Source organism: Halyomorpha halys, unplaced genomic scaffold (genome assembly GCF_000696795.3).
Source record: "Halyomorpha halys isolate HHAL.00 unplaced genomic scaffold, Hhal_1.1 Scaffold1347.1, whole genome shotgun sequence".
Taxonomy (NCBI): Eukaryota; Metazoa; Arthropoda; class Insecta; order Hemiptera; family Pentatomidae; genus Halyomorpha; species Halyomorpha halys.
In genome coordinates, this window is record NW_027115535.1 from 101,143 (window position 1) to 120,216 (window position 19,074).

General features: G+C 28.4%; 1 protein-coding gene across 2 annotated transcripts in view; it reads right to left on the bottom strand.

The window, feature by feature from the left end:
• The window catches only part of Sf3b3 (splicing factor 3b subunit 3), a 28,149-nt gene extending 15,609 nt beyond the window's left edge, over positions 1 to 12,540 (bottom strand). The window contains exons 1-10 of one of the 2 annotated variants that reach the window (XM_014434319.3): positions 12,026 to 12,532; positions 11,721 to 11,891; positions 11,358 to 11,530; positions 9,814 to 10,068; positions 8,429 to 8,670; positions 8,151 to 8,329; positions 7,913 to 8,068; positions 5,870 to 6,021; positions 4,093 to 4,248; positions 3,539 to 3,694 (exon numbers count right to left, since the gene is read on the bottom strand). In XM_014434319.3, the coding sequence (XP_014289805.1) occupies positions 3,539 to 3,694; positions 4,093 to 4,248; positions 5,870 to 6,021; positions 7,913 to 8,068; positions 8,151 to 8,329; positions 8,429 to 8,670; positions 9,814 to 10,068; positions 11,358 to 11,530; positions 11,721 to 11,891; positions 12,026 to 12,251 (1,866 nt within the window). In that variant the 5' untranslated portion in view covers positions 12,252 to 12,532. Of the gene's footprint in view, positions 1 to 3,538; positions 3,695 to 4,092; positions 4,249 to 5,869; positions 6,022 to 6,289; positions 6,349 to 7,912; positions 8,069 to 8,150; positions 8,330 to 8,428; positions 8,671 to 9,813; positions 10,069 to 11,357; positions 11,531 to 11,720; positions 11,892 to 12,025 lie in introns of those variants that run through there. The other variant, XM_014434320.3, reaches the window with a different exon arrangement.
• Between the last annotated feature and the right edge of the window lie 6,534 nt (positions 12,541 to 19,074).

Sequence of the window (19,074 nt, forward strand, 5' to 3'; positions counted from 1 at the left end):
ACCATCGTGAGCTGCTCATAGCCAAGGCATTGCAACTCACAAGCATCAAATATTATTGCAGTTTTAATCAGTGGCATAGTGTAGGTGTCAGCCTTCTAGGGAAGAGGAAAAATTTTGCCGCCCCTCTTATTTAAGTATTTCAATTAAAAGAATAAAATATACAGTAGTTCTAAATAACTTCTAGGCAAGAACAATCATATTAAACTTGTGTTGTACAGGTTACAAATAAAAGTAATGAAATGAAATGGTCAAAATTTTTACAAGATGTTCATTGTGAAATTTTGCAGCCCCCCCCCCAAATATACTATGCCACTGCTTTTATTAAATATAACATTAACAGTAATAACTATAATTTTTATCTATATTAAACATTGAAAGTGTTGTTGGAAAACATATATACCAAGGTGAAAGACTGAAATTGGTACCAACACCCAACGATGAACCAACATTTTATATCGCACCCTTACGAGCTAAGGGCAGTTTGTGAGCCTGCCAAGAGCAGATACTGGGTGCTTTTTAAATTAAAAGTTACATCAAATCGATCGTTATAATAACTTTTCTAATGTCAAATAAATAAGTAATAGAACTTTATTATTATTAAATAATTCTATTCTCATAAAATAAACCTAGCAACATATCAATGGAATATAACAAAGCAACCTAATTGAGAATATTAGGAATACAAATTGTTGAGATGTATTTGATCAACAATGCTTTTGACATTATAGCAATAGGTAAAAGCCACATAATTTCATTGAAATTTAATTTTATTCACCAACCAGACTTTATTATGAAGCATGGGAACATAATAGCACAGAAAGAAATACGTAAGGATTTTAAAATAGTCCTATTAAAAATTTCCTAAGCGTAACATCACTTTAAGATCATGAGTGATTGATAATTGATATTACAATAAATAAAAATAATGACCACTGTATGGTTTTACCAAGAGTCATCGCCCGACGGGCTCCAGTTGGTCTATGGAATATACAGTTGCCAATAACGGTTATTCTACGATGCCATGGAAACCTTACACACTAGTGTAAGGCCTGACCATCGTGAGCTGCTCATAGCCAAGGCATTGCAACTCACAAGCATCAAATAATTATAGCAGACTTAACAAATGACAGATTTATTCATTTCAAATCTATAATTTCATCAATATCAAATGTGTTGTTGGAAAACATATACCAAGGTGAAAGACTAAAATTGGTACAAACACCCAACGATGAACCATCATTTCATATCGCACCCTTACGAGCTAAGGGCAGTTAGTAAGCCTGCCAAGAGCAGATACTGAGTGCTTCTTAAAAGTTACATCACACGTTGCCAGGTGGTCTTAAACAAATCAAAGAGCTTTTTTCCCTTAATAGAGGCACACAAGTCAGAAAAAAAAGTTTAGAAATAACACAAAGATCAAGTAATCAGTCTATGGTGTCATCTTAGGATAGCTAATTCAAATTTCAAATAATTTAAAACTTTAATCTGAAAATGGAGTTATTTGATACCTTAATGAAAGTTACTTGAATTAATATGAAATATTTAATCATAATTATTATGCTGGAGACTCCAAACCCTCATAAGCAGGAGTTATATATATTATGTTAAGAAAATATTTTAGAAAATCTTATAAAACCAACTTTCAGAAGGAAAAAAATTAGATCCTCACAACCTCATTAGCACAATGTTCAATAAAGAAGAACTAGAATTGTACTCAAATTCAATTCATATGTCATTCCTGAAATTCTTAAGAATTAATATAATTAAAATTAATTGTTTACACAAACAATATAAAAAATTCTAGCATAAAAAAACTTTGTAATTGAAAATATGCCTGATCAGAAATATATAATCACATCATTGGACAATATCAGTACAGGTCTGTGATAATAATTATTCATCATACAGGCACATACTAAACTAACAGATATATGGATATAAACAAATTTCAAGTTGAACCATTGTAAAAACAATTTTTGAGAAAGATGAAAGTTATTAGTTAAATTCTGTTAATCCCTAGGTATGACTAAAATGTATACCCTAAATGTAAAAAAAGAATTAATAATTAGCTAACTGATTTTGGTATCGCATGGTATATTTTCTGTCTTATTTATAAAATTAAGAAGTTTCATTGTTAATAATTAATACAATTTTAAAATTAATTCGATATTACATTTAAAATTTATTTTTTTCTTTTACCAATTTTTAACACCTTTATTATACTAAAAATCCTCTAAAAAATGTTAAATATCAAATGGCATTATTTGAATGAATAAGTGAGTTATTGATATTGTTAGAAATTACAATTGTATTTTTAAAATAATATTTTAGGATACTACAGCTTTGAGGTCACTTTGGGCCCCAGTGACAATTAGATTTGTCGGCTATATAACATTTTTCTAGCAGATGAAAGATGAAGAACACTTGGCAAAAATAGATTTTAAAAAAATAAATGAACACAAAATGATCAACCTATGAATCTGCTAAAATAATTAATGCAGCATGGTTTAAACTTGGTTATTCCATAATGACATCTAAATTTTAGCACACAACAAATGCAAGGGCCTACAATGATGAGTCACTAACACCCAATTGGTACAAGTCAAGAGCATAAAATAATCTGAGATTTTAATAATAGCGAATGCATTACATCAGTTAATCATAGACTACTTAAACAATGTTTAATTAAAATTCTTTTTATTGCAATCTGGACTATTTTCAGATGGCCCCTATTGTCATCAAACTGGTGTAACAACTGTTACATACAGGTACGCAATGGCTAGATTCATCATACAATCCAGATTGCGGTTGGGATATCACTACATAGAAAAACATTAGTCAATTATCAAGTTCCCTAATACTATTAAAATAAATTGAAAAAATGCATCCATAAAGAAATAATTGCTAGGAAACCTAAATGGAGCTACTAGTAAATATTACAATAAAAACCTACATTTAACAGATAAACATACTTCTTCATAACATATTTATTTAATTTATATATTATTAATTGTTATTCATAACAAATTTCTCCATAAAATAAAAAGTGTGACTGCAAACCTAGGGGGAAGGGAGGAAAGAAAAATCATGAAGTGGTTAAAAATCAACAGATGCTTCAATAATTTATGAAATTCAAATTATGTTAAGTTTTAATAACAAGAAAACTTTAAAAGCAATGACTACTGTATGGTTTTACCAAGCGTCATCACCCGACGGGCTCCAATTGGCCTATGGAATATACAGTTGCCAACAATGGTTATTTTACGATGCCATGGAAACCTAGCACACTAGTGCAGGGCCTAACCATCATGAGCTGCTCACAGCCAAGGCAGTGCAACTCACAAGCATCAGGTTAAAGAATCTTTTAAAACAAGAAAAACTGTTCCATACTTGTTCACTCCAATAAGTACATAAATAAGTCAAATCAGAGGCGACAAGATGATTTTCTATCGCATTGCTATTCAGTTGTGAACAGTACTGATCTGCTCACATAAAAAACCAACAATGCTTTACCTTATACAATTAAATTTAAACCAACCTGTGGGTCTAAGGAGATAATTCTGACTGTGTTATCCGCTAATCCGACAGCGACAAACCTAGACATGTGCTCCCCTGAAGGTGCATTCCCCAACGCCATGCAAACTACCTCACATTGCATCTCCTGCCACTGGTTATACTCCTTTAACTGACCTGTCTAAAAGGAAGAAAGTTGAGTAAAAACAAAATAATAAAATTGAAAAATTTAGTTTGAAAAGATGTTTTAATCAAATGTAGGAAGGTTTTCCGGCCAAATATTTCATTTTAAGAAGTATTTGGAGGATAGTTCCAACCAATTACTATACCAACATCTGAACACTAACACTTCTATTAAGAAAATTTAGTTGCCTAGAAAATGTTGGACTATAGATATTTAATACATAAAGCAATAGCACAAAAAATGAATAAATTAGTTAGATATTAAAATAATAGTTAACTCAGTATTAATGATCCACAGGATTTTTATCTATATAATAAAATAGCAAATAATTGAATACAAAAAGTTATTAGAAGTTAATAAATACTTTAAACAGAATCTTTAAGATGGTATCTTACAGGGTCCATTTCAAAATACACCAGCTCCCCTCCGGTCAAGGCAATGACAACTTGCCTTCTGTTTACAGCACACTTGATGATCTGTTTCTTGCCAGGTACCTTCCAATCTTGCAACCTCTTATCAGATCTGATATGCCGCACACCTTCAGGGTAAACCTATATCAAATATTAAAATAATTTAGCATCATCGACATTCAAGACAAACTAAAAGAAAAAAAAATTGAAAATTAAGGTTTGAATGTATTTTATTTTGTTAGTGATGGTAGTTAACGTTAAAAAATACATACTTATTACTTTAAAAAAATATCCTGTCAGAGGTGGTTAAGGTATAGAAGCAAAAACAATGCGTGGATTTTTTTTTTTTTTTTTTTTTAACATTTGGATAAACATTCTTAGAAATCTGTGTTCCTAAAGTAAGAAAATATAATTCTGGGGCACTTTTGAGAAATAGAAAGTTAGTAGTCTTGAAAAGAATAATTATTTGGCTTGAGTTTGATTTGCCAATTAAAAAATTCTTTAACTATCATTGCTGTAAAGTCCAAGACCAAAAAGGTTTCACCGAGAAACACCATTTATTGGTTTGTTATATGGTGGTGTATTAATTGTTGATAATCTTATATAGGAAAATTAAATGTTAATGATTTTAAATTAAAAAAAAAAAATAGGTTTTTAACTTATAATAAAGAAAATGACCTGGGCAGAATAGCCTGGAAAAGAAACTTTAAATTAATGTGAGGAGGAAATTACATTGAAGATGTCCTTGAGGATGGCTAGAATGGCCGAAACGTTGGATTAGTGAAAAATAAAGTGTTGAGACAATAATGGATACGAATTTTTGATTTATTTAATAAAAAATATTTTGTTTTTTCGTAGTCATTGTTACCTTATTAAACCCCTCCCCTCCCTTCCCTTAACATTTTCAATTACTTCTAATAAGTCAAACAAATCAAATTTTTTTTTTTTTTTTTACTTTATTAAGATTATTCACAACTGTAAAAGTATCAAATCAAATTAAAAAATGTTTGTGTGTGAAATGTTTTTTCTTGTCTTTTTTTAAAATTATAAATACCTAGTTGAAAAATTGATGTGAAAAAATTAAATAAATAAAACGGAAAAAGTAATTTAACTAAGCACTCGATCAAATAAGAAAAAACTCTGTACGAATGATATTAAATTAGATTGTTAATAGTTGATTAAACATATGACACATTATGAATATGTTCTTCCAGTGATAATTATAAGAGCAAATTGGTAATTGAAATTAATATAAGGATAATTAAAAGAGCAAATTGGTAAAATATATAAGAATTAGATGGCTCATCAGAATTATCAGTGTTTTTCACAAATTACTCAATTGTCTCTACCTACATTTAAAACATCATTTGAGCCAATCTAAACTTATTGTAAGAATCACTGTGCGCTTCAGTAAAAGAGCTATAATAGCAGTAATAGGCTATCACAACAATAATAACTAAAATATTAATATAAATTCTAATTGATAACATTTATTAGAAATTAAAAATCTAAACATTAATGCAGTAGTATGCCAACTAAACATGACTTAGTTAATATGTCATCTAATAATCTTCATTAAATACAAATTCACAGATATATCAATATAATAATTAAAATTACTTTGGAGATATTTTTAAAACCAACTAAAGTGCCAAAAAATATAATACATTCAATTAAAAGAGAAAAAAATATTATGTCAATTTAATTAACTGCTATTTAATGTAACTTGAAATCGCAACAGTATTACTGTAAAATTAATAACCTGCACCGCAGCATCATCTCCGAGAGCAGAGCAGGCCAGAGTTGAAGTGAAGCCGAGAAACCCTGAGTCAGCAACTTCCTCAACAGTCTCACCAATAGAAAGAACTAGTGTTGCGCTCAAGAAAGATACCACAATGTAAGCATCATACTCATCTGCAACAAACAGTAACTTCCAAAATAACAGTGACAATATCACAGCGCTAAGAGAATAAAACCTCTTGTCAGGGAAAGAAATTTAATTTTAGAAGATGATCAAAATAACACAGACACTTTTTAAGAATACTGAAGGAAGTTTCACTAGAACAATAAATCTTTTTAAAAAAGTATATAATTTCCCTGAAACAAGGTTAATTCTACAACTTCTAAATTTCATAAATAATGATAATAAAATGGTTACCAGTTGATACTCCTTCTGACTTACCTTAACAGCATCGGCAAATCATATCCAGAAAAAAAAAAAAAAGTGATCACCAATTCCATCTGAAAAAGAAAATAACTGGTGTTTGATAGACTCATATAAATATCAATTCACCAGTCTTATTAATAATTGTTTTCAAACTAGGAATGTTACCAAGTGAATTGAAAATACCAAAGAAAATTATAAAGGAAAACCATTTTTAATCCGTCAACACAATAAATTCAATTTTACAGTTGCGTCATTATGCTTTCAGAGCAGCGAAATTATCTCATGAGAATATTAAGTAGTCAACATAATAAGGCAAAGGCTCATCAGAATAAGGTTTGTTTTCATTCAAAATATCAAATGTCCATACCTACTTTTAAACATCATTTGAGCCATTTATTTATGGTTTGTTTGTAGTATTATAATTAAATGATCAAGATAGAAAACTTATTCCAGGAATTAAATTTGGTTTAAATATCAAACATAATAATAGTTCCTAAATGCATTTAAAAAAACCTGTTGACAAGGATATATAATATTAATTAAATATATGAGGGAAAAACCTCTTAAGCAGAATGTAACTACAATTGAACACAAATCACAAATACAACAATTTTAACAGTAATTCACTTGGTATCATTTGTAGTGCTAACAAAATAATATTAATTTTGAAACTTTTTTAAATGAATTGATTACATCTTAGTCATTAAATTAATTATAAAATATTAAATTATCACAGGAGGTAAAACCAAAAAGTTTCTCACAAGTCACAGCATAACTAAGATTATATAATTCCTTTTTATCTGTATAATTACAAAAACTCGCAGCTTTACAAGTTCCCCCTGATCCCCTACACCAGCCCCCCTCCTCCAAAAAATAACTATTACCTTTAATGATTTAATATTTAATAATAAACACAATGAAACACATGAAGATAGCTGACCCTCCATTAAAAATATATAAATTAGACCATCCGTTCTTTCTACCTTTTCACTTGTGGTACATGAGCTTATAACAACTTATCTTAAACCCAAATCCATTAACCACAAGATTAAAAAGAAAATTTTTAAAATATGAAGGTTAATTTGTTATCCAATCCGTAGGAAAAGTAAGACAATAATAACTTGGACTTATAAGGAAGAAAAAAGAAATAAAATAATCATTAAAAATAAAAACAAAAAAAGAACTCCTCAAAAATACATGAACATTCACATTAAAATTATCTGTTTTGTTTTTAATTACCATATAGAGTCCAATAGCAGAAATCAAAATGAACACAATTTAATAATAGTAAGTTAGGATAATAAAAAAATGGATACATGATTAAATTAAATTATAACTACTGAAATTTTTTTTAAAGAGGTGTAGCATTCAGGAAATATCTAAATCTATTTTTAATATTTAAAAAATAAAATTTCTTACAAAAACAGTAAAAATCACATGTTATTTAACTGTTTCTGGAAAAAAAAAATCTTTACCTTGTACACCCAAGCACTTGATAGTTAATTTAATAGATACAAAAAAATTTAAAAAGACATGGGTGGCTTAGGAACGCAACATCTTATATAAGAAACTTAATTAACTTATAATAATGAATTATTAATTTGAAACATTTAATAATTAAAATCATAGTAAACTCACCAGTGGCACGCTTCTTGACTGTCCAGACTGCATTTGGAGAACCTGGTAGTTCAGACACAGCCATTTCAGATACTTCTAAACCATGCCTTAATACCCTTAGGGTAGAGCGTGGTCCCCTACCACAGGCCATATACAACTGAGGAGTATCCTCATTAGCTAATACAAGATAAAACAAGTTAGAAACACAAACCACTAATTCGTAATTGCAATAGTTCCACTTATCGGAATATATCAATACCTAAATCAGCTACATGGCAGTCTAGAATTGGGGAGAGTGAATCCATTTCATCAACCAGGACTAGATTCCTAAGAGGTCTGGGAGCGAAGAAGAAAGTATCTCCTTCCTCTAGGGGCATAGCAGAACTGAATTCAGGCTCATCATCATCATCACCCAAATGGGCAATCTGATAAAGGTAACTGAAAAATTAAGTTTAATCTGTAATATGGAAAAATAGACTAATTATCTTGAAATTACAATACCAAATAAATGATAAATTCAAGTTTTATTAAACTTACTGGTTGCCGAATTCAGATGCGACAAAAAGAAAACCAGTTTTTAACACACACATTGCAGCAGCTACAGGAACGGTATCGAAGTATTTTAATTTAATTTCTGTAACAAATTCTTCATCTGTTTCAAGAGTCACTTTGAAAATATCGCCTTGTTCTGTTTGAACAAGGAAGAAAAACATAGATTTTGTTTTATGAGTTGCTGAACACACGAAAATCATTCCTCGCTCAGGATCATCCAAGTCATTCTGTAAAAATGAAGAAAGTATTCTTAAGAATTACTTTTATCAAATAACATTTTATCCTAATGTTATTGAGTTATCTTATATACATGAATCATAAAAACTTATAGGATGATAAACTGAAACTTTATACTTATATATAGCATTATACTTATACTTAATTTCTCAATATACCAATTTCAATAATATTTTCAAAACAAACCAATTATTTTATATCAAAAGGTGATTTGTAGGTGGTTATAGTGGCAATTGGAAATAACATAATAAAACCGTAACAACTTTATATGATCACCGCAGGCCGACTTCTGAGAAAGAAAAATTATGATATTGAATAACTGAGAGAAACATTCAATTTTTGTTCTCTATGTGTCTAAAATCAATACTTCCTCGATGAAATCACCTTATCTGAATTTTATATAATTTTAGAAATAAATGTTTTATGTAACAGAACTTTTGATAGTTTAAGATTAAGCTAAAATGTTTAACATTGACCCTATATATGAATCAGGTAAGCGCTAAGGTATTAAAACAATGAAAAATTCAATTTCTCAGATAAGACAATTTAATTAATGAGGACAGTTAAGATATACAATATGAGTTTCTTATCTTAAAGTTAAGATTAAATTTATGAATTAAACTAATGAGGGTTTATCGATGAAGTAAAAACATCAGTTAATACTCAAATATTTAATACACTTACATACAACTACATAATATAAAATACATTTCTTAAATACTTAACTATCATGAAAAATTTTAATTAAGAAATAAAAAATTATTTTATTTCTCCAATGTTTGCAAAAGCTCTGCTCTGTACTCAAAAAGTAGTAAAAAGCTTATCATTTGCAATTAATATTGCACAATCATCCAAACAACAAAAGCCATGAATAAGCTATGCGTTGGCTTGATCGTGCTGCTGTTTTTTTCCCCTTAGTTACAAAGAAACAATGTTTTCTAAAATTCAACGTATAGTATAAAAATGTATCATTTTTTAAAATAATTTTTTTTCTTTTTAAATTTTTATTTGGAAATAGCTGTTTTATATCAAATTCTAAACACTAATTACATTGAATAAAAAAACCACTGACAGGCTAAGAATATTTAAATATAACTATAAACAAACTAAATAGTATTTATTGTATTCCTTACCCTTCTCCTAGGAATTGGACAACGGATATCATGCTGATCCCCAAGGTTTTTGTAAGTGAGGTAGTTTTCTGAACAAATAAGTACGCCAGAAGGCCCATCATCTCCACCAGGTACCGAAATAAGGAAATTGGCATGTTCCTCTAAGGGTTCAGAATATTTTCTTACAACATGATTAACACCATAATCCTGTTCATAGAATGTCAAAGACTGTTTGGTTTCACTTGCTAATTCCCAAGTTGCATCATTATCAGACTCCTAAAAAATCATTCATTTAAATAGTAGGTATACAATCTCCTAAAAAAGAAAAATATTATAAACAACTTAATCCTATTGAAGATTTAATTATAAACATACTGCACTAGTTTTACGATGACAGAATCTTAATCAAAGAATAACATTAATAATCATAATCAATAACATTTGTAACTGGGTTTGCAGGATTTTAATCACACAAAAAATATCTTAGATGCAATAAAAACTGAAAACATAATAAAGATCTTCCTATTAGAAGACCTACATGAAGCAGATCAAACTAAACTGGAAACAGATAAAACAGTTCAAATACAACTAAGTCTAAGTTAAGAGTAGAGAGAAGTTTAAGTTAATAAGAAGAAATGTTCCTAATTTCAATCAAATTATTTTAGTAGTACCAGTAACCCCATGCTAATCAATTTCTTTTGAGAACACGTTGATTTCAATACAATAATAATAACATCAATCAACAATAATAATAGGGTGTTATAGGTGAAACAGGGAAGGCTAAAGCTAAAAGTTGAACATCTATGAGGCAAGTGAAAAAAAACAAAACAGTTCTGTCCAGAGCTGTAAAGCAGTCTGCTTAAACAGCTTCGATCAGAGCAGCAGTCTTGAAACGGTTCCAGCAGTTTCACCCAGGACTAAGAACTCAGTGGTCCGTATTGTAGCTCGTACAAACAGCTTCAGCAATTGTTAACTACATCTAATTCACAATCAACTTTAATGTCAGACCAAAATAAGAGCCTCTATGTAATAGAGCCACATGATTACGAAGATTTAGTTAAATTAAAAAAACAACAAAAAACAAACTTGTTAGACCAACTCAAATTAACAATTTTAAAATGTTAAATAAGTGTGTTGAAATTTAAAATTTACAAAAAAACAAGTACTTAACGGTTTTTATTAATCTTGTTTCTTATTGGTAAATGATTTTATTTATGAAAACATGGCCTTACATTAAATCTAAGCCTTTAACATTTTATTGTTACAAATTATTTACTAATTCCTTGATAACTGATTACTGTGCCGAGTAATAAAGAAGTATATGACTTTAGTGTCCTCGGTTGTCAGTATAAGGCTACAGCTTATAAACATTTAAATATTATTATTGCTAATCAATTTTCTTAAATTCCCATAAGTTAGTTCAGGAGCTTGTGAGGAAATGAAAAAGACCTAAGTTAAGCAAACACTTCATCCTGACTTCGATCTAATAGTCAACATAACTTAAAATTTCATTAATTAACTATTACCATTAAACTGCACTGGCAGTTAAAAAAGAGGTTACTTGCCTCGTAATCTATTTCAAGGCAGGCAAATATGGAATTTTCAAAGCCAACATCTAAACCGACCATGTGGTATACAAGAGTATTGCTCTTGTGAGCTTCCAATGGAGATGAAATTGTTAGTCTGGCTTCTGCATCTCTGTTCAAAATGTAAACAACCTTCTGTTTTTCAATTGCTCCTACAAAACATGAAGAATGTTATAAGAAATTATAAAAATGATAAATTTACTAAGCCTTAAGATACTAAACCAATTCCATATAAAATACATTAAATCATTGTAATGATTTAAGGCAATATGGAGAAATAATTAATCTACAGGACCCCATAACTGAGAGTTAATACATTGGTAAACAAAAAAAAATACTTACCAACCATAATGGCTCTGGCCTTAGGATCAACTGCAAGATACTGTCCTGGTACAATTCTTCTACAACCGCTTTTCCCAAAGGTCTCTTGATGAACCTTTTCCAAAATGTTTTTCTGTGGATTGTATTCAAGAATAACAATCCTACCAGAATCAGATCCAACAACAGCATAATCTGCAACAACACAAATCTAACATATTATTCATATACGTTTAAAATTACATTAAAAAGAAATTAAATTAATGAAGTACAAAAAATCACATCAATAACATGTTTACACCTTGAAAAATAAAAAAGCACGTACTTACCTTTGTTACCACCGGTCAGCCGAAACGCCATTAAAGATCTTATAACGCCAAATATTTCTACTGTTAACAACGAATGGACCTTCCCCGTGTTTGGGTCCGGCCTGAGGAGTTCCAGACATTTTCCCCTCGAAACTAATATTTCTTGCTGCTTTTTCCCACTAAAACTACCGTGGACTGCGTGGGTTATACCCGTAGCACGTTGAAGAGTTAAATTGTACAAAAACATATTTAAGTCTAACTAATCCGACAAAATATTAATTCCGATATTTAACACGCGGCTCAAATAGTGGACGAAGGCGTCATTCAAGATGGAGACTACCAATTGTTTAAATGGATTAAAACAACCTCATTCTAATAATGCTTAACATAACTACCTAAATAAGTACATATTTTAGGTAGATTATAAAAGCAAAGACTAACATAGCCCCAGCAATGGATTGTGTTGATACAAACGGATAACGGTGAAGATGTTTCACCTCAGAAGCTCCAAACCAATATGGCTAAATCGTTGGAAAGCCAACGTTCCAAGCTCAACTCACTGCCTACATAATTTCCCCTGTAAAAACTGTTGTATAATATTAATAAATTAACTGAAATTAAATGCAAGAAATAATAATTTAATTTCGTTTCACAAAAAAATATTACAAAAATTTATATATAGAGACAGCCATAGATATAATTTTTTTTACCAACGTTAAAAAAATTAAACATTAAGTATTATTTTTTCTCTGAATCCAGGGTTAGAGATGTAATTTAAAATATACACTTAATGTTTCTGTCCTAGTAATTTTAACTTATAAACTACCAATAAATATTTTGGAGGCTGTCAAATGTTTTGAGAAATATTTAATGTTGAAGGATAATCAGTTATTTCTGTCTGTTCTAGAGATGAAGCTTCCTGCTATAATACCTTTTCCTACTGAATAATTGTCAATTTTTAGTTTAAGTTAAGCGCCCATTGGCCTCTTGTGATTATTTTGCTATATGGGATTTATTATTATTTGCTATACTTCCTATTCTTTCTTATTACTTTTCTTTAACCCTATTTTCGAAATCCTAATAAACAGTTTGGACTTGTCTTCAGCTTAATACCTCTGATGACTCCAGAACTTTGCCACTTATATATATTATGTATAATACTTTCTGTAACTGATTGATCACAAACCCAGGCAATCTCTTAATAACACCTAAACCACTTAAACTGATAATCCACTCCAAGCCATCTTCCATCCTCTGACCACTTCACTAATTAAAAACCTGGCATCTTTCAGTAGAGGCCAGGTATTTTAGTAGCTGTTTTTAGGCATATTTAGTAATATTTTGGCAATAAAATGTAATATGCCCCTATACCAAAAATGTTAATTTTTCCTTTTATAAAACCAAATGTGTAGGCTTAGATAGTGTAAAACAAGAGTAACTAAATCATTAGATTTAAACTAAGCAAAGAAGTTAAAAAAAAATCCTAAAATGATTTTTAAGAAATTTGGTGTTTGAATTTAAAATACAACTTCTTCAACTGTGATCCTTTCAGTCTTCTTCTTCTTTTACTGGCACAAAAAGCGCATGAAGCTGCCCTTGGCCTACTCAATGGCCGCCTACCATCTTCCTCTATCTTATGTAAGGGTAGCTGGGATCCTCAGTTGTTGCAGATCCCGCCTCACAGCATCTCTCCATCGTCCCTTCGGCCTACCATGTTGCCATACACCATCCGGAACGTAACTGAGCCACTCTTTCCTCGCTCATCCTCATTACATGGCCAAGCTATTTAAGCCTCTGTATCCTTATGTACGAGGAGATCCTTTCAGTCTGGATATGTAAAATACTAATTTTGATGTGTAGGATATTTTATTAACTAGATTGTAAGCTACAAAATTTATTACCTATGGGCCACCTTCATAATAGTACAATAATAAAATATTACCACATTATTATTACTTAATAAATAGTTAGGTTGTTTTTATTGTATCTGTTTTGTTTTTACATATTTTAAACTATTTATTTCTATTTAATAAATCTATTCCTAACCTTCATAAAAACAGGCAACCTGACAAAGTAATACTTTTGATCTTAGTTAAGTTAATTCTAAAAATTAATAATGTTCAAATAGATTCAATTTTATCTTCTCAAGTGGAATCATGCACTGTCTACAAAGTAGTGTTTGATAAAATTAATGGTAATTCAAAATTTTAAACAAAATATGTTGATAAAATATTTCTTGCATTACAATTGATAACATGTGGTACAAAGGTAATAAATCAACAAAAAATCTTCATAATATTATATTTTAAGATGCAAAAGCAACATAGTTGTAATAATAAATTATCCACTAAAATCACAACGAACATCACATAAAGCTGGGCATTTTATTTTGTCATTAATAAATAATCGATAACAATATTAAGCTTTAATATCCATAAGTCAGCCATTTTTTGGTCTATTGACCCTAAATAAAATATATGTAGATTGTCAACTAATATTAATAACACCTATGTAGTTCAAAATCATTACAAATTCATTTCATCTTCCATTTATTGAATACAAAACATAATTACAATAAAAAAAAGGTTTTAGAAACCTTGATGATGAAATATTATTTATTTAATCTCTAATAAAATTATAAATAATGAAACAAAGCAGAGAATCAATTAATAGAATATGTTTTCTATTTTACTTAATACAAACAACATTCATAATAACAGTGAAAAAATTGACAATATTCCCATTTCTTACAACATAATTGCTATTGAGACAATCAATTCCACATCAGACTTTCATTTTGTCAATAAAAAATAATTAATTTTTAAATTTTTCATTTTTAAAGTAGAAGTCCTTTCTAATGAAATCATTTATCAGTCATACTCTTACATTTCATCCATCTTTTATAAGGCATTTACATCCATCACTTGACTACATAGGTTAAAGTTTTTTTTTTCATTAGCATGTAATATATTCTAATAACACTTCTTCTGTTGAAGATAAAATTATCATTAATTTAATTCTTACAAAGTTTTTAATGTTGGTAACAAGTGATAAACTTATAAATTAGGGTAAAGTCACCAGTAGTTGGCAAGGTTTTTTGTATCAAATTTGATTTTTTTTTTTAATATAACTAGTTAATGTCTTTAGTCTAGGAATTACCTAATTTATGTTTTTATATTGTGTATGTTTAGTTTTAAAAAAACAAACATTTTTGTGCCTTAAATAAATTGTGTTAAATTTTTTTTTGTCCTATTTAAGACAAATTTTTGGAATCCAATGTTTTCCAGTCAACTTTTAAAGCAAGAAATTTTATTGCATTATTTTATTTTAATCAAATTTTAAGGTAACTTCTTTAGCTATTTAAAAACTATTTTGAAAGAGGAAAATAATATTTCAAGATAAAAAAAAAATCCCAGAATAAAACAAATAAAAAATACAGGATTCATAGTTAAAAATTCTTGAAATTTTTCTGGGATGTAACTGCTTTACCACACCATTTCATTGATATGATATACTTCATTTTTTTAAATATCATAATGACATCATAATTTAAATTGACTAATTTATAACTAATATTGAAATCACTGCTTATACAGACATATAAGTAGATCCATACAGTTACACAAATCAACCGTTACTAATCAAGTTTTACAAGAGCTTAACTAATACAAAAGTAACTCCTGAATTCTCCAATAAGATTTTAAAAAAGTAAAGAATATATTTTTCTTAATAAGAAAAAATCAATTATTCTACATCATTGTCCATTTACAATATTAACAATAGATTTTCATTGAAAATTCATAAACGCCTTAACAAACATTTAACTCAGGAATGAATGATGTAAAATATAATATAAGTTTATTTAACATAATTAATTATACAATATTATAGATAATATAAATAAGTGTAACAAGATGCAGACACTCATGTATATGTACATATTTACATGCATGAATATTAATGCCGATATGATGGATACATTGATGTAATTTGTGCTTATAAGCCAAAAAGTTTAAAATCTTAGCCTTAATAGACAGAAAATGTAATGAAATATTGCTGATTACTGTTGACTAGCTGTTATCACCTGAGTTTAACGTAATAGTATGAAGCAAGCATTTAGTTAGCCAGAGAGTTAAAATTATTTTTATTACAATAAATGTTTATTGAGGATAAATCTGTTAATGATTCCTAAATAAAATCATATTCAGATAGTTTATAATATAATAGATATTCAGATAGTTTATAATAAAATAATAAAATCATAGTCAAGATGTTGGAACTTCAAAAAATAATTTTATTTTTTACTATAACCATCTCTCCTAAATTTAATTCATTTAATCATCATAATTCAAGTTTAATATCTACATAGTTATTTCTCTTTTTTATCATCTTGTCATTTTTATTTATATCTTTTCCATTCTGTAACCTTAATTTTTAACACTGCATTTTAAATGAAAGAAATAGATTAAAATATACACAATTAAATATCAAAACGGGTTAGGTAATCAATTTTAATTGATATAATTGTAATTAGCTTTTAATTTTTCATTCTTATTTCCTGCTAAAGTTAGTTTCATAAATTAAATTAATTTTTATTTCTGTTTTCTTAATACGAACAAGTTTATGACAAAAAAAAAATTCAAGACTTCAATTATTTCATTAATTAAAAATTATATTCCTTTAATAAAAACAAATTTGGTTTAACTTAATTTTAACCACTCATTAAATATATCATAATTTTTGAAAATAATTATTTCTTATCTAATTCGATGTTTTTTCTAATACATTAACTTTATGCAGTAAACACTTTTTATTTTAACTTATCATTTGTTTTACTGAATGAAAATTCTGTCTCATATTATAAAAAAAATATGATAAAAATAAAACCTTAATTATGCTTAGTTAGTAATTTTCAAACTACCTTTGTTCTTAAAAACAAACTTTATAATACCCTGCAGCTGTATTTCTGAAGATAATTTTTTTATTTAAAGTCAAATTAATGTTGATTCTACTTTTTTTATAGACAAAATATTTTAGTATCACTTATACAATACAATTGTTATGAAATGATACTGGATAACTTAAAATACCATATCGTAAAAAACTTCATTTTAATTGTAAGTTATTTATAAGTATGATTCATCTTTAATTAATACATATGTACCACTCAAAAAGATTGAGCACAATCATGAGAACCATTTTACACCTAAAATTTTTTTAATTATAAAACTACATAGCAATAATATTTTTTATAATAGCTTTACATTATTATTAACATCTCGGTGATGTTTCGGTCCTAATTCATTGACCATTCTCAAACAACAATCCTTACTCATCACAGTCACACAACTCAAATATTGTATTATGCATACATAACAAGGAAGAACTAGTAACTTAATATAAAAATTTTGCTCCTGTTTGTTTTTTTGTTATTGTTGCGGCCAACATATGATCGGTAATCGACTATGTCACAGATGATATAAAAAACATAACAAATCCGCTCTCTGTTGTTTTTATACTGCAAACAGACAGATGACTTCTTAGCGCCTCTACGTGTGCACACACATCCTCTCCTTTATCTCCTCACTACGCACTCGTAGTTACCAGCATTCTGGCCATCTTCGCCAGCTAAATCATCTTAGCCACGGCAGGCGGACTTCAACTCATCCTCTAAGAGGGCAAGGCGGGTGGATGTACGTCCCTTTTGTCGATTCTACTTCCTCTCAGAACAACCACAACCGGGGCCCCACCAATCGCCGGTGAAATAAGACTTTTTTTTCTAGTTTGTATATTTTTTATGTTCGATTAATTTTATTTTGCAATAGTGTTAAACTTTCCTTTTTTTTCTAGTTTGTATATTTTTGTTCCTTTTACTATCTTTACTTATTTAAAAATAGAAAAATTTAACTATTCCTTTCTTTTTTTTTCACGGTTGGGCTAGTAAAGGTTCCTTTCGAGCCCCTACCCGCCGTAACAGTCATATTTTTATTTTTTCAGGGCTTTTATATCTTGCATCTTGAAATCCAGGCAAAATGTTTGTCATACTTTTCTGTTTTACTTACTTATTTAAACTGTGCTGAAACATCACATAGATGTTATAAAACTTTTATAAAAATAATTATTGTTATATAGTTTAATAATAAAAAATGGTGGGTGTAAAGTGGTCCTTATGATTGTTATCAATCTTTTTAAGATAAATAAATTAATAAAATATCATCTTGAGATATAGGTTATGTTACATACATTTCAGTTATAATTACATATAGGTTATGTTAGTTATATGAAATATTTTCTGTCATTTAATAATTTTCAATAACAAATATCTACAGAACATTTTAAAATAATGGCAAAAAATTAATTTTTGCTCCAACTGAATTGAAAAATTGAAAATATACAAATTGAGCACATAAATAATGTTTTATTGAAAGTAAAACCTTTAATATAAACATTACTCAAGCACCTATAAAACATGAGAACTATAATTGTTTATAAAGCACTGAAAAATATCATGAAGAGATAGAAGATCAGAATTTGTCATAAAGACAATATATTTTAACACCAGGAGGGTTTGCACATTCCATTCACAAGTCTCATTGAACTCAAAAATGAACTAATTATAAACTGAAAATCTTATAAGTTTTGATATTTACCAATATTTAAAAAAAAAAAAGGAAGTTCCAGGATTTAAAGTCATATCTAATAAATTTATAGATACTTATTATTACTTAATGTTAATGTCTTCATAGAAAAGAATGACCCCAAAAAATCCTCAGGGCTTCTTGAAATATACTTTTTGCTAATCCTTCTGTAATTTAATTTATTTTGAACAAACCTTTTTGTCAAGTCTAATGTGAATATCTTATTCAGGTTTAATAATAACCACAATAACTGGATGATAATTTTAATGCATAATGGTTTCTTTTTTTCTCTCTAAAGAGATTTATAATTATAATAGAATTTTCATTAAACATTATTTTAACATCTACTATAATTGGCTCTCTGCTATATTCTATTAGATGAACATTTATAATTATTGATATATCATCTGAAATATACATAAATAGAAGCCA